Genomic DNA, 16,365 nt, shown 5'->3' on the forward strand with positions numbered 1-16,365 from the left:
CATTTGTTGTTTACAAATCTGTGGTCACTTTTATTATTTAATGGTAATTTTCCTACTATTTTTTCTTTCTAAAAGCCTCCCTACCACCAAAATAAAAATGGGTGGCTTGTAGTTTAAGACTTTATCTTTAGACTCTTTATTTGAATAAAAGTGTAACATTTATAACACTATACCATGTTGATACCTAAGGAGGATGGGAAGGTTTTGGTCAGCACCTCAACAATTTCCAACCTTACTTCTCTGTTGCTTTCTTATAACAACATCCTGACCAATCAGAGGGAAAAGCTACACATATTCAAAATGCAGGGACATGCCAGGTCTTGAAAGTTCACTGTTTCTGCTGCATCTCCACACCAATAATGGCTCAATCGATCAGTACCCTCTTCTCATGCTGTTTAAATTGGTGTCTCATTTTCAAATCTGTTTCGAGTGTTTATCCTGACAAGGGCAAGATGAACAGCTTCGACTTATATTAGCAATGTTTAACATCCTTACTTCTTTCAGCATGCTAGGATGCATTCCGTACAGGCTTGGCAATGTAGCTGCTACAAATAGAGCCTTTCTTGTAACATGTTTGTCAATTTGAACTTATTTGGTATCTCAACTAACCAACCTTTTATTATGACTTTGGCAGGACTTTTCACGTTGAAAGAAAACAATGCAGCTTGGAGCAGAAGTAGTATCATCATGAATGTGTGGTGGCCATATGGGAGGCAATATTAATTTGCTTTACTTTTAATAAAAAATAAAATTATCAAGCTTCTTGATAGGATAGATATAGAGAGGTTATGGTCACTTGCGAGGGGACCAAAACTAGGGGCCATAATTGTAGGTGAGTCGCCAATAGCTTCAAACAGAATTTCAGGAAATAAGTGACATTACCCAGAGAGTGGTGATAACATACAATTTTGTTTCATTTTGATTCGCTGAATCAACTAACTGAATTATTTTAAGTGTAAGTTAGATCTGTGCACAATGAGAAAGGAATAGAGGTATGCAGCTGAGGCGAGGTGAAGTAAAATGGGAAGATGGTCCCTTAGAGCATGGAACATAAACATGGCAAGGACCTGATCGGCTGAATGGCTCACTCTTGTACTGTAATATCTGTACAATTCTAGAAAAGTCACAGTTAAGGAAAGAAAACTTGTGGCAGAGTGAGAAAATTATTGTCTTATTTAAGGGATCTAGATCTGTGAAAATGGGTATACACAATATGCTAACCAAGTGATCTGTCCCACATCCTTAGAATAAAACGGTTGTTATTTGTGCTAGCCAAATAGCATTTTCTATGTTTCGGTCACTGTATCCTTAAACTACCCAAAGACAACATGTTTGCATTGAAAGATAATGAACTGAATCCTCACAGTCATGAATTCCTGTACTCACACAATTAGATACACAGTGCAACATACAAGGTGGAAAGGTGCCAGGAAAAGACTTTCTATAATGGTGACTCCTCACCTGCAGATAGAGGGAGATGATTCAACAAAAAGACTGGTGATGACCCCTAGGCTTGTACAAAATATTATCAAGAGCAAAGGGAAGGTACTAAAATCTTTCTGAATTGGACCTGAACAAATATGAAATCATATGGGATGGTAACTGATAACGGCACATTGTAGCAAATGGCTGCTGGACTGGAACAGCGATAATACAAGGTTAAAGGAAAAATATTGTCGTGGGGGATCCCACAATGAGTGGGATTAATATAATCTCCTGCATGCAGGAATGGACTTTCAAATATGCTACCCAAATACCAGGGCTCCAACTTGCATCAGGCAAATGCAAATTTCTGTTTTGAAAGCAATCCAATGTTGAAGTTAATATAGAATGAAAGACCTATAATGCAGGAGCTAGATCCAAAACAATAAGACCATAAGACCATAAGATATAGGAGCATAAGATATAGGCCAACTGATCCATATGATTATGGCTGATATGATTCTCAAACCCAAATTCCTGACTTCTCCACACAACCTTTGGTCCCTTTACAAATCAAGAATCTATTTATCTCCATTTTTAATACATTCAAAGACTTTATGAGGCAGTGAGCCATCCTCTGGTCGAAGAAATTTGTCTTCTTCTCAGTTCTAAAGGGTCCCCCCCATCAATCTGAAGCTGTGCTTCAGGTCCTAGTGTCTGCTAATAGTGGAAACATCTTCTACATGTTACTTTATCCAGGCCTCTCAGCATTCTGAAAATATCAATGAGATTCCCCGTTCTCCTTCAAAAATCCAGCAAGTACAAATCTAGAATCCTCAACTGCTTCTTACATGACAAGCCCTTCATCCCCGGGATCATTCTTGTAAAACTTTTCTGGACCCTTTCATATGCCAGCACATCCTTGTTTAGGTACAGGGCTCAAAACTGCTCACAATATTTCAAATGCAGTCTGATCAGAGATTTTTACAGCCTCAGTAAAATATCCTGCAGTTGTATTCTAACCCTCTGGAAATGAATGCTAACATTGCATTTGCCTTCCCAGCTGCCAAGTGAACCAGCATTTAATTTTGAGAGAATCGTAAACCAGGATCCCTAGTACTTTAGATTTCCAAAGACTTTCCCAAATTAGAAAATAGTCTACACCTCTATTCTTCCCATCAAAGTGCACAACCTCACACATTCCCATATTGCATTCCATCTGCCACTCCTTTGCCCACTCGCCTAGCCTATCTAAGTCCTTCTACAAGCTCCTTGTCTTCTCAATATAAACCGTCCCCTCACCTATCTTTGTGTTATCTGCAAATGTAGCAACAATGCCCTCAGTTCTTTTGGCTAGATTGTTAATGTATAACATGAAAAGTTGTGGCCCTGACACTGACTTCTGTAGAACTCCACTAGTCACCGGCTGCCATCCCAAAAAGGAACTTTTTATCGCCACTCTCTGCTTTTAACCAGTAAGCCATTCCTCTACCCATGCAAGTACATTGCCTCCAACACCACAGAGTCTTATGTTGTTTAGCAGCCTCCTGTGCAGCACAAACCGATCACATCCATTTGCTTTCCTTAGTCTGACCTCCTCACAATCTCCTCAAAGAATTCTTCAGATTTGTCACGTATGACCTCCCTTTGACTAAGCCATGCTGACTCAGCCCTGTTTTACTATGCACTTCCAAGTACTCCACAAGTAATCTCATCCATAAAAATAGACTCTTGAGGAAAAGTAACTATAAAGGCATAAGGGAGGAGCTGGCCCGAGTTGATTGGAAGAAGAGGCTCACAGGGAAGATAGTGAAGCAGCAATGGCAGGAGTTTCTGGGAGTGATTCAACAACCTACGTCAGGTTAATGGCCTGTAATTTCTCATCTTCTGCCTCACTTTCTTCTTAAAGAGGGGTGTTATGCGAGTGATTTTCCAGTCCTCTGGGACCCTCCCTGTCTCCAGTGATGCCTAAAAGATTGCCACCAATGCTTCAACAATCTCCTCAGTCACTTACGTTAAACCCTTGGGTGTGGTCCAACTGGTCTGGGTGATTTATCCACCGTCAGACCATTCAGCTTCCCCAACATCTTTTCCTTCGTGATGGCCAGTACACTCAGCCCCATGTCCGACTCTCCTGAAGCACCGGTATGCTGCTGGTGTCTTCCACCATGAAGACAGATGCAAAGTACCTATTCAGGTCCTCTGACATTTCTTTGTTCCCCGTTATTACTCCTCAAGCCTCATTTTCCAACAGTCCGGTGTTCACTCTTCCCTTTCGTTTATCTAAAAAAATGCCTTGCAACCCTTTTTTTTAAAATGACTAGCTAACTTACCCTCATATTTCATCTTCTCCCCACTTATTGCTTTTTTAGTTAACCTGTACTGGTGTTTAAGGGCTTCCCAATCCTTGGGCATCACACTAATTTTCACCGCATTGTGCGCTCCTTCTTTTGATTTTATTTGTATTGATTTCTCTTGTGAGCTATGGTTGCCTCATCCTCCCCTTCATATGTTTCTTCTTCTTTGGGATGGATTTCTGCTGTGCCTCCAGAAACTCCTGCCATTGCTGCTTCTCTATCTTCCCTGCGAGCCTCTTCTTCCAATCAACTCGGGCCAGCTCCTCCCTTATGCCTTTATAGTTACTTTTCCTCAATTGTAATATCATTACATCTGATTCTAGCTTCTCCCACATAAACTGCAGTTCTACTATATTATGGTCACTCCTCTTAAGGGTTTCTTCACCTTAAGCTCTCTAAACAAGTCTGCCTCATTACACATCACCAAATCCAGAATTACCTGTTTGCTAATGAGCTCTACCACAAGCTGTCCAAAAAAACCATCTTGTGGACATTCAACAAATTCTTTTTCTCGGGATCTGTTACCGACCTGATTTTCCTTGTTCACCTGCATATTGAAGTCTCCCATGATTATTGTTTTAATGCCTTTCTAACATGATTTTCTATCTCTTGATTTATTTCTTTCCCACATCCTGAATTCTGCAAGGAGCTTATATCACTTCTTGCTATTGATTGAATTTCATCTTCACTTATGAGGCAACCAGCCTCCTCTGCCTATCTGCCTGTCCTTTTGACAGGATGTGTATCCTTGGAAATTTAGTTCCCAGCCCTAATACGCTTGCAGCCACATCTTTGTGATTCTCACAGCATCGTATCTACTGACTGCAATCTGCTACAAGCTCATTTACCTTGTTTCATATACTGTGCGCATTTAAATACAATATCCTTAGTCCTGTGTTGACTGTCGCCCAACTCAAAGTTATCCCTTCATCTGCTGTGCTTGAAGTTAAACCCCCGACTCTTTACGTTTTTCTGTCCTATTACTTGTTCCAGAAACATTAGTAACTTCTCCTGCGCGACACACACACACACACACACACACACACACACACACACACACACACACACACACACACACACACACACACACACACACACACACACACACACACACACACACACACACAATTCCTCCAGTGCTCTGGTCCCAGTATGAGTTAAGGTGAGCCCATCCTTTTGGACAGCTCCTTCCTTCCCCAGTCCTGGTACCAATTTCTTCCACATGTATCTTTCAGCCATGCATTTTCCTCTTTAATCTCATTGACCCTATGCCAATTTGCTTGTGGCTCAGACAGTAATCAGATAATATTATCTTTTTGTTTCTGCTTCTTAATTTTACCCCTGGCTGCTCATATTCCCTCAGCAGAACCTCTTTCCTCTTTATCATTGGTAACCATGTGGACCATGACAACCACATCTTTTCCCTCCCACTCCAAGTTCCACCTCGGCCCAGATGAGATATCCTGAACCCAGGCATAAGGTAGGCAACTGAGCATTCAGGACTCTCGATTCTGGCCACAGGGAATAGTGTCTATTCCCCTGACTATACTGTCCCTGATTATAACTACATTCCTCTTTTATCCCACCTCTTGAATGGCTCTTTGTACCATGGTGCTATAGTCAATTCTTTCATCTTTCCCACAGCTTTTACTCAAGGAGTCTGGAATATGCTGCCAGGGGTAATGGTGGGGGCAGATATGATGGGGCATTTAAGGGGCTATTAGATAAGCACATGAAATGCAAAGAATGGAGGAATATGGACTAAGGGCAGGAAAAAGGGAATAGCTTAATTTGGCATCATGTTTGACACAATATCATGGGCTGAAGGGCCCATCCTGCGCTGTATTGTTCTATGCTCACACTGTCACCCACACAGGGAGCAAGAATCTCAAACCTATTAGACAAGCTCAAGGGCTGAGAATCCTTCAGCACTATCTCCTGGATTCCTCTACCTGCCTTGCTTGTAGTCATACCCCGCTGTCTCTGACCACTGATTGAAGTTCAGTTAGTTAAGAGATGTTGACTGTCTCCTGGACCAGAGCATCCAGGTAACTCTCCCTCTTCTTATGTATCACAATGTTCAAAGTTCAGATTCCAACACTAAACTTTGAGCTGGAGTTCTTCAAGCAACCAACATTTGCTATAGATGTAATCACTACAAACCCCATTGGCATCCACCAGCAACTTCTTCAAACAGGTGCAACATATCACATGCCCTAGCATAGGAATTACCTTTGTTTAGTTCATTTTTTAAAATTTCCACAGGTCTTTTAGTTTGTAACCTGTAAATATTTCTCCTATTTACTTTCAGTCGGAAGTAACCCACAATAGATAGCTTAATTAGCAGCTATTACCAACCAATAAACTTACTGTTTACCTGTGATGTTACTTTCTCTTTTGTGCTGGCCCCTTGATCCTAGGCTTCAATTAATCCTGTTGAAAAAATCAACTTTACAAACAATGAACCAAAAAAGTAAGGGAAAAGCATGTCTTCCCTTCAGCACCAAATTCCCACAATGCCTCCAAATTCCCCGAACTATATACTTACTCCAACTGTGTCTTACTCTGGATGCGATCTCTCTTTCCTGACTGTGCAAAACTTTCTGATCTATAGCATCTGAGGCAGGAATGGCTATACTGATGAGATGGTGGGCTACAAGGAAATCTCCTTGGGAATTTGGTAGTTTTCTAATAATATTAATGATTCAGGTGCAAGCATGAGAAAAATTATATGTAGGTTTGCTGATGATACAGAAGAATGCAGAAAATTGTTGTGGTTCAGTTCACACCAAGTTAATAGATATAAGCATAGCTATTCAAGGGAGAGAAACTGTAAATGATTAAGGAAGACAGGAAAGTTGGATTGCTGGAGGTCAAAATCTTCTTAGAGACCTGAAGAAGCTCATTCTGGTCCACAACTAAACCTAAAATAGCTTGCTGTACCTCTTCTAGCCCATAATTCAGTTCCTAGCTGGCGTTTATCAAAACTGGGAAGGATCACTACTCAGTTGCTTCTTAAATGAAATTCCAGATTGGGTTCTAAGGATGTCCTCATCAGACACCATTATCAAAAATACTGTCTTTCAGATGAGACACAAATTAAGACCTCATCCATTCCCTCGAATGGGGATGAAAGATCCAAATGGATAATATTTTGGAGAAGCACTGAACAGTTCACACTGGTGTCCTGACAATCATAATTCCTTGATCAGCATTGCTAAAATAGTTGTTTCAGTCATTAGCATATTGCTGTTTATGGGAATTTGCTACACGCAAATTAGCTGCTGTATTTCCTACATTTAAAACAATGACTAGCATCAAATAGGATGTCATTGGCTGCAAAGCATTTTATGATGGTTGAGATCATGAAAGGTGCATTTCAAAAATGCAAGTCTTCTTTTCATTTCCCATTGAGTGGAATATAATTTCTCAATGTGGTTCCAGTGCGCAAAGCTCCCCTTCTGGATGAAATTGCCCATTAATACATTCTGCAGTTAAGCAGCAAGGGCTAATTTTGTTTTCTAAAAAAGGGACAATCAAAGTGTATCAAGTTTGGGTGATTGATAAGACACTGAAATGCACAAAAAATTGGAAATGTTTTATCAGGTATAAAGGGTGAAACTTTCAAGACAACATTGCTGGCATGGTGCTTACAGATCAATAGATCCAACAATTAGGAGCAGACATTAGTGAATTTGATTTGCAATTCTCCTGATTTTCCTGTTATCACTCACTAGAAAATGGGAGGCTTGTGAAATTGACATTTTGAGCTCACCTGCAACTGCTTGAGCCACCTTCCCAACAACTAAGGCTTCTGTCCAAATTTTCTCCTCCTTAAATTTGTTAAATAGGCCTTCAGGAGAAATAGTGCACAATCCAACTTGATAGATGAATTGAGGTTCTTTTGTAAGACTTTTTTATCTAGTGAATTTCCATTATTGTAATATTAACAAAAAAAATCTGCATTATATGCAGCGCTTGTAGTTTTTGACACTACTTAGTTTGACAGTACTGTTTCATAGCTGATACTCCTCATCTTCAAGTGGGAGCGAATTAGCGTGTTTCTTCGCTTCTCACCTTATACATTCAGGGTCTTACCTTTAGAGACACTACTTTCAGAAGGACGAATGGGAAATCAGAGGGCAGATTACCAAGGAAAACTTGCAAAATTCTTAGCTAACTATTCATATGGTGTGATTGCTCTGGGCTAGTTTACCCGCCTGTCATACTGGTTTGAAAAATTACATGGTACGAGGGGCTAGAGGTAGAAGGAGGCATGAAATAGAGTACAAATTAAAAGGTAGGCTTGTCTTTCTCTGATGTAGCTGTACATTTGATAGTTCCTTTTGTTCAACTCCTTTAATATATTGTTTCATTAAAAGAACTAATGCAATAAATTTCTTGAACACAAACTCAGATATAAATGGTAACTCATCACCTCTCAATTGCCAAAAATGAAGGAGAGCTGCTTATAATTTTTAACATTACCAGCTATGTCACCGAGGAAAATTTCCACTATACCATGATGTGGCAGTTAATTTGCACCTAAAGAGGGTTACCCTGCATTTATACTCACACAGTACTTTAGCCAAACTAAAGGAATCAGCAACCCTTAGCTCATTAACCCCTTTAAATAATGGATTGACACATCTAGGAGTCTGCATGCTACCATCTCTCCTCCTATGCATATAAAAGTCCACCCAAGACTGCAAGCCACTGTTCAGTGTCCAATGGAAATACAGATCCCAAGAAAGATAAAATTAGGACAGCTAGTCGGCCAAATCCATAATTACATCAAAGTTTGTAAATGTGTAAAATCTTTCTTGGTTATTTTATTTAGAAAGTGAATGATTTGAGACCATTTTCATTCACAGCAGTTTCATCAATGAATAAATTAAAGGACACTTTTGGCCTTCAAATATGCAGGGAGCAAAGGATGAGCACACTGTGACATCTGAATAGGATACTGCTGATGTAAAATAAATAATTATCCAATCAAAGAACACCTTTTCATTTGTGCATCTAGCCCAACTGCTTTACTGTGAATGTTGGTGGGTAGTTTGTGTCATTGTACAGTGTAAACCGATGCGTACAGTGTGGCCTGGCAGGAGCTGCCCAGCAGTCCTGGAGCATGCTCAGTGCAGACTTGCAGCCTTGTAACAATTAAAGACCTGTTGGCTCAAGTCACGTTGGAATGTAGAAAGGAAGAAATTATGTTCCCTGTATACCGCATGCCACAGGAATTCATATTCTGACTGAGTATCAATAGCTGTTACTCTCTTCAAGTTACCAGTCAACTGACCAGCTTTGGCAGCACTGTCCTCTGAGTCATGTTGGGATTGGAATCACTATTCTGATTGGATTTCAGTTTATTGGCAATGCTGGCAGAAGTAGGAGGTAGTTTAACCACTGCATCCATGAGGGTAGTAGGGCTTGCTGACATGCGTTTGACAAACGGTGCTTTGTCATTCGTTGGTGGCTTTGGCAGACGTCTCCGAAGCCAAGGGTGCCTTAAGGCCTGTGCTGGTGTCATGCGTAAGGCAGGATCCCACTCCAGGCAGTGTTTCAGGAAGTCAATGAAGGATTGATCATCACAACCCTTTAGGGCACTGACCCAATCCCGCTGACCCGGGGGACCTCGAGTTTTTCCTCTTCGAGATCGTCCACCATTCAAATGCACCGTCCCATCAGGAAGTGTTACAATAGACGAATATCTAGGATAACCCTTAGAACTGATGAACATTTTGGCCCTTTTGGAACATTCCAGAAGTACTTTAGATGGCATTCCTAATAATTCCATCATGCAAGCAAGTTGATCTCCCTCATCTTCCCCTGGCAACAGCGGGTGACCAGTCAGCAATTCAGCAAGAATGCATCCCAAACTCCACACATCAATTGCCATCCCATATTGTGCTCCTAGAATCACCTCAGGAGCTCGGTAAAAACGTGACTGAATGTATGTGTATATTTTTTGATGGTCATAACAACTGGATCCAAAGTCAATCACTTTAACTCCACTACGGCCCTGTTGCTTCAACAGGATGTTCTCAGGTTTCAAGTCACAATGGATGATATGGCTTTTATGCAAAGCATCAAGGCACTGCAGGATGGAGTGTGCAAATTTGCGGACCAGGGGCAGACTGAATCCTTGAAACTTATTCTTCTTGATGAGTTCATAGAGGTTCATACTTAGTAGTTCAAAGGTCATACATATGTGGTTACGGAAGGAAAAACTCTCATAGATATGGATAACATTCATGCTGTTATCCTTGTCTTGCTTCCTCAGATGGTCTAGTATCTTGATTTCCTCTGCTGCTTGCCTGTGAAATCGCTTTTCGTTCCTCACCATTTTCAAGGCGATGTATTGGTGGAGTTTGTGGTCATAAGCTTTCACCACTTGCCCAAAGCTGCCTTTCCCAATTACCTTGATGACTTCATATCGATAGGCTATATGATCATGTGGCACATACAGATAAGAACCCTGATCATCATCATAGCTATTATTATTTGGTGCTCCAATAATTCCTGGTCTCTTTTTAGAATTTGGTCCAACAAAATATATTTCTGAATAGCTAGCTATTTCCTGTTCCTCATATGGTGTAAGTTTGTGTATATAGTGTTTCTTTGCCTCCATTGCAGTCATCGGCTCCCCTTTAGGCCTGGTGGAGATGTCATAAGATTTTATGGAACTGGAGCTGCCTTTTAGTTGGATAGGGCTCTCCAGCTTGTGAGAAGACGGGGTACTTTTATCAATGGCACTGACACTATTGTTTGGTGTTGCACATGCTGTCAATTTTGACTCGGCTTCTTCATACAATTCTTGACCTTGGAAGTGTTGATCACCTCCAACACGAAATTGATCAGTCATGGTACCTGTACAGTCACTCTCCTGAAACAGAAGAAAACCAAATTCCTGTTGTGAATGCTTGATGAAATTATCTCAAAAAGTATAAACCTACATGGAAATGTGTTATTAATACCTCTAAACACTGTAGTATGATTTATGAAGGATATATGATGCATGATTTTCTCTCCAAAGTTCAACTCATACAAGGCATATAAACTCCTCCAAAGTTTGAGCAGGTTTCTTTACTACTTTACTTCCATGCCCTTCGATAAAATTTATAAAGGTTTGTTGTCTGATGGTCGATCCGTCCAGTCAATCACCTTGAGTCTACATGATTTTGTTGATTTTTATTATTCTCTTTCTATACTGCCATGGACACTCTGCCTCTGACCTTCATTTGCTTGTTGCTCCTAAGAATATTGCACCTTAAATTCTCTTCAACTTTCATAAATTCTCAAGAATCGGTGTTGAAATTAAGACCTATTGCACCATCTCCGATCTAACTACTAGGACAATGAAAAATAATTGCTAAACTGCATATCTGTTTTCAATTACTTTACATTCTTGCAGGTCAAACAGTTACAGAATTACTGCACAAATCTTTCCCTTTAAAACAAATATACCACTAAATGCCTGTTAAAGGGCACAGAAATGTGACCTAGTTATCTTTTCATCTTAGTGACCTCATTTGCTGATTGTGCATCGAGCTACATGAAATGATTGTGTGAAGTCTCACTTCCAGGCTCGAAAAGCCCAAACTCACATTAATAATCTGGCATGAGATCACTAAGGAAAACTCAAAGGATGGCGGTGTAGGAAAATGTAGAAAAAAAAGTGGATGTTGGTGAGGGAGAGATACTCTTTGAATAATGTATAAATCAGCCAATAGTGTTTAATGTTGTTGAAAACTCATTCGCCACTTTGGTAAAATTGAAAATCAGTTGACTATAATGTATGAAAAACCTTAATTCAGAATGTAGATTTCCTTATTATAAAAGTACAAAAATGTTGTGAGGATACCCATCTTAGAAGATACACAATTGTCATATGATCATACCAATAATCATAATCTGACTGAACACATCAGTGTCAAATAAAGACAACCAGCGTCCTTGATATTTTATTACAATTACATGTGACTTGAATGGATGCCAACTTACTAACACAGTGCTTCCCCTTGATTGTTGCAAGTGCATTTCATTCAATTATTCTAGTGGTTCTCCTAGATGCAACCTGAGGATGAGAATTGAGAGGTAATTTGTTGCTCATGCTCTACGCAAGGTTTCTGGACCTGAAAGCTTCTGTGGCAAATGGTTCCTGGCAAGGAGCTGCTGCTTGTTGATATTCATTCCTAGGCATTATGGCATTTCATTCCAGTTCCACTGGAGTGATTTTGTGAAAGGGAAGGCTCACCCCCACCTTCTAAAAGACAATTAAGAATGGGAAATGAATGCAAGTCAAGGTAGCACTGCCCACATCCTATGAACCAGTAAGTAATAAAATAAAAAGGGTCCTGGCACACACTGTAGACCTCAATGACACAACAACAGGCACTTGAGTTCTTTTGCCACTCCTGAATTGATCGATTCGTCTTCCAATATGAGGTGCTCGTGCCCATCCAGTGTTCTGCTCTTTGAGAGCTTCCTGCACAATTTCCCTGACAACACGACTAAATCAATGAGAAGATGGCTGACTGTTAATGAGTGTGACATGGAGGAGCTAATGTAAAACTTCTAAGGAGGTTATTAAGTAGAGGAAATGCAAATAACTGCCATTAGGAGAGAAGGGGAGCCAGGGTGTGAGATCCAGGGTTATGTAGCTCGCCGTCCCCTCTCCCCCAAAACCACAATGACAGTTAGCTGTACAACTGTGAATTATGGAGGTTTAATACAGTGGCTAATGTGCTACTTTGTCTACTATTGTCAAACCATTGGACATTTGACACTATTGGCCTAAGGATCTGGAGGTGAGAAGAGTTTGGTCCTTGATGGAAATGCCTTTCCCTCCTGTTGGCCCAAGTGAAATTTGTGGGAGATTTCACATGAGAGTTAACAGTGGCCTATGTCTCAGATTCAACCTTAATGGATATAGGCCAGACCTGAAATTGTGCCATTTTCTGTGCCAACTACCTCAATGGGCTGCAAGTGCCAGCTGGCCCTGTAGAACAGGTTATTGCGAAGGTCAGCAAAACATTAGTGAGGCATTTGATTGGCTCTTGCTGAACTGCTGCCTTTTTCATGTTTTGTTGCAATCTATGGCCAGAGCTGGTTTATGAAAGGCAGCATTTAAATGCTCAGGCATCCTAGAATATAATATCCTTTAACACAAGGAGCACCATCTCTAGAAGATAAACAAATGTTCTTATCGAGGAAAATCACTCAGAAATACCTCGTGAAATCACACAGGCAATAGGGGCAGGAGATTTCAGATTGGACACAATTCATCTGCTTGTCCTACTAACCCAAAAATTGTATTTGAAAGGTCATAACAGGTTATCTAATGTAGACATGTTAACTCTCATCATTCAGGGTCATTACGTTTTTCAACAAATGACTACTGTCTGCAACTGTCTCCTGTCCTATGACATTTTGCATCTCACATCATATTTTGGATGAACTAGCACGCTGAAAGTCACAGAGTCACAGTGCTAGGAACTTGTCCATCAAGCTAATCAAACAGTAATCCACAACATCTTAATAATGAGGCAGAGTGATGGCAGAATAAGGAAAGAGAACGCAGTAAATCCTGCATTCTGGATCCCACTATCTGACGGGGCTTCCCACCCAATGTGCCCAAAGGTCACTGATTCAAGAATTGTTCTGCTCAGTCACATGAAGACCCAAGGGCGGAACTCTCAACCCTGACGTCATTTTCGAATTGAGGGATAGCCGATGATGCCAATGCTATGCTTGATCTGTCAAATGATTAACCCATTACACTGCACCGTGATAAGTCCGTTCAATGTATCTGACAGCACCATACATACAACATGATTACCCACAGTTACTGTGAGTAACAAATAATTTGTTCTTCTGTCATCTTATTCCACATGGTTAGTGTGTTCTAGAATTGCATATAGAAACTTTCCCAGCAATATGTTCATGTAGTTCCATGGAACTATAATTTGATAGACCATGTCTCGATCTGTAAACTTGTTTTTATATTATTTAACAAAGACCTAGGTAATGTTGTATTTTTTAAAGTGACAAATATCTCTTCTGATCAAATGTAAAACCTAGGTCCTTGAAGGTATTTAAAAAGGAGGTAGATTTTTGAAAGAAATCAAATGGAAGGCTATGAGGGGGAAACAGCAAAGCGGAATTGAGGCCTGAGGCAGATCAACCATGATCTTCTGAATGGCAGGGCAGGCTTAAGGGGCCTACTCCTGTTCCTAGATCTAATGCTCTTAGCATTGTGGCAGGTCAGTTGAAACATTGTCTAAGATCAGGATTGCTCTATACTGCCCACAAAACCAGGGATAAGCATTGAAACACAGCAGTGGAGTTTCACTATAATGTGCTTCAATGAAAGTGCCACCAGCAGAAACTTCCAAAAGCTGTGCAATTATACATTTTGTTTGTGCCATGAATTTGGACTCACTGGGAATTAGATTATGGCTAACATATCTATTTCATTTTCCATTTTAATAGCCAGCAGATAGCCTTCATTCTATTACCATGTAGTGTTCAGGAAATGAAACCTTTCGTCATATATCACATATATCAGAGAATACGGGGCCATATTTTGTTATCCTAATGCTTGATAAATCTTTACCATGATGCTGAAAATGAATTTGGCCGCACCATATGTTCAAATTTTCAAGTTGTTGGTCATAATATTGACTAGCGTAGTCAATGTAGAAAGCATGGCGGTTCATGAGGCATGCGTGATCTCATCACGCGCACTCACAGTTTTATTGGGTTCAGGCTCTTAAATGCTGCCTCAATTTTGATTTCTCTGAGTTTGAAACCTTCAGCAAGGAGAATAAGTTCAAAGACTGCGTGAAACATGGCAACTCAGATCGTGAACTTTAGGTAAGTGTCATGCAGTATCAGGTATAGCAGGAACCGCAGATGCTGGAGAATCTGATATAACAAGGTGTGGAGCTGGATGAACACAGCAGGCCAAGCAGCATCAGAGGAGCAGGAAGGCTGAAATTACCATTTCAGATGAAGGGTCAAGGCCCGAAACGTCAGCCTTCCTGCTCCTCTGATGCTCCTTGGCCTGCTGTGTTCATCCAGCTCTACACCTTGTTATCTCAGTATCAGGTATCTTTTCATGGGCACTTGTAGAAGGTTTTATCAACTTAGAATGTTAATATTAGGTAGTGTTGATAAGTTAGATATGTTCCCAGTGCAATGATTAATCATAGAGCTCTATTCACAAAAGGCAGATGATCATTAAGTTGACTAGCATTGTGAAAGTTTTCATATGCATTTGAGTATTCTCTCCTGCAAGTATAGCACTTCTTTGCATTTAGCATCTGGACACTGGTGTTTTGGTTTATTCATTGATTTGAAGTTCAGATATCTGTTAAACTACAGAAATAACTGAAAAGATGCATGACGTCTTTGACTGAAAGAGCATCCTCTGAGCCTTTGAAATGTGAGCAGCTAGCTGGTCAATTATTCAGTCAATTTCAAATGCACTTTGTATCTAGGTCTGTAGGATTTGTTTGTATAGTTGTAGGATGGAATCTCATTATGAATAATTAGCTACATTTCAAACCCTGCTACTTGATTTGGCTTGGCAAAGATTGTATACACAGTTTTGAAGGAGGCTGAGAACTCTGTCTGATTGAGTGGTTTATGAGCATTTCATCAGATTAACTTGCATAGCCAATTCTTGATTCCCAAGTCTATAATCAAAATCCACCTTTATGCACATTTAGCTTATAATCTCTTTCCATGTTAATTAATGGACATACTGTTGCATAAAGTGCTTCCACAATTTTTCTGTTAGGTATAAAGTGACCAAGTTTTTGGTCTGGAGTCAAAGATGTTCACATAGTTTTCACCTATTGCACTGTTAGCAACTTTAAACAAACATTTACATTTCTCTCATAATGTGATCTAAAGCAGGTTGGCAGAATTATTATAGTTGTCTGACACAGATAGACTATTGTCACTGAAAGAAACGCACATGCATATTTACCAAAAAGGAGCTATAGCAAACAAGCTCAGGAGGTAGATAGAGGGGTACATGAACCCCATGCAGAACTTTGATCAAGTGCAGTGAATGCTCATCAACATTGTTTTCTCTTGAGGCCTGCACACTGTTCTTTCTGGGATCAGGAAAGAATTCAGAACTTTGAAAATCTATTTGAAATAAAATTGCTCAGTCAGGGGTTTTTGTACTCTAAACTGATTTCCCCATAGCTATGCATTATTAAGCATTTCTTCTTGCATTGATTATACATCTAAGTAATCTACATTATTTCTGAGAATAGCTTATGAAAATGGAATTTAAACCGGAGCCAATGCACCCCAAGAGTTTATAAAGAGTCAGTAAGTCTGTGAACTCACAAGATTTTAACAACTTTTTTTATTCTTTTATGCAATGTCAAGGTTACTACCAAGTCGGGAATTATTTTACCCCATTCCTATTTGCCTCTTGAACTGAATGAAGCAGACGGCTAAGGGCCAACCATATTGCTGTGGATCTGGCAAGGCTGGAAGATTTCCTTCTATAAAGGATTTTAGTAAATCAGGTGGGTTTTCACAACGATCAGTATTACTG

At 40.1% G+C, this 16,365-nt stretch overlaps 1 protein-coding gene across 1 annotated transcript; it reads right to left on the reverse strand.

The window, feature by feature from the left end:
- Positions 1-4,911: 4,911 nt before the first annotated feature.
- LOC125460151 (dual specificity tyrosine-phosphorylation-regulated kinase 2-like) lies at positions 4,912-11,154 on the reverse strand. The gene has a single exon (XM_048547276.2). The coding sequence runs from the start codon at positions 10,645-10,647 to the stop codon at positions 9,073-9,075; it is 1,575 nt and encodes a 524-aa protein (XP_048403233.1). The 5' UTR covers positions 10,648-11,154; the 3' UTR covers positions 4,912-9,072.
- Positions 11,155-16,365: the final 5,211 nt, after the last annotated feature.

This window comes from Stegostoma tigrinum, chromosome 11 (genome assembly GCF_030684315.1).
Source record: "Stegostoma tigrinum isolate sSteTig4 chromosome 11, sSteTig4.hap1, whole genome shotgun sequence".
NCBI classification, from domain to species: Eukaryota; Metazoa; Chordata; class Chondrichthyes; order Orectolobiformes; family Stegostomatidae; genus Stegostoma; species Stegostoma tigrinum.

Coding starts and splice junctions, on each gene's coding strand:
- LOC125460151 (XM_048547276.2), bottom strand. CDS start 10,647: ATGACTGATCAATTTCGTGTTGGAGGTGATCAACACTTCCAAGGTCAA.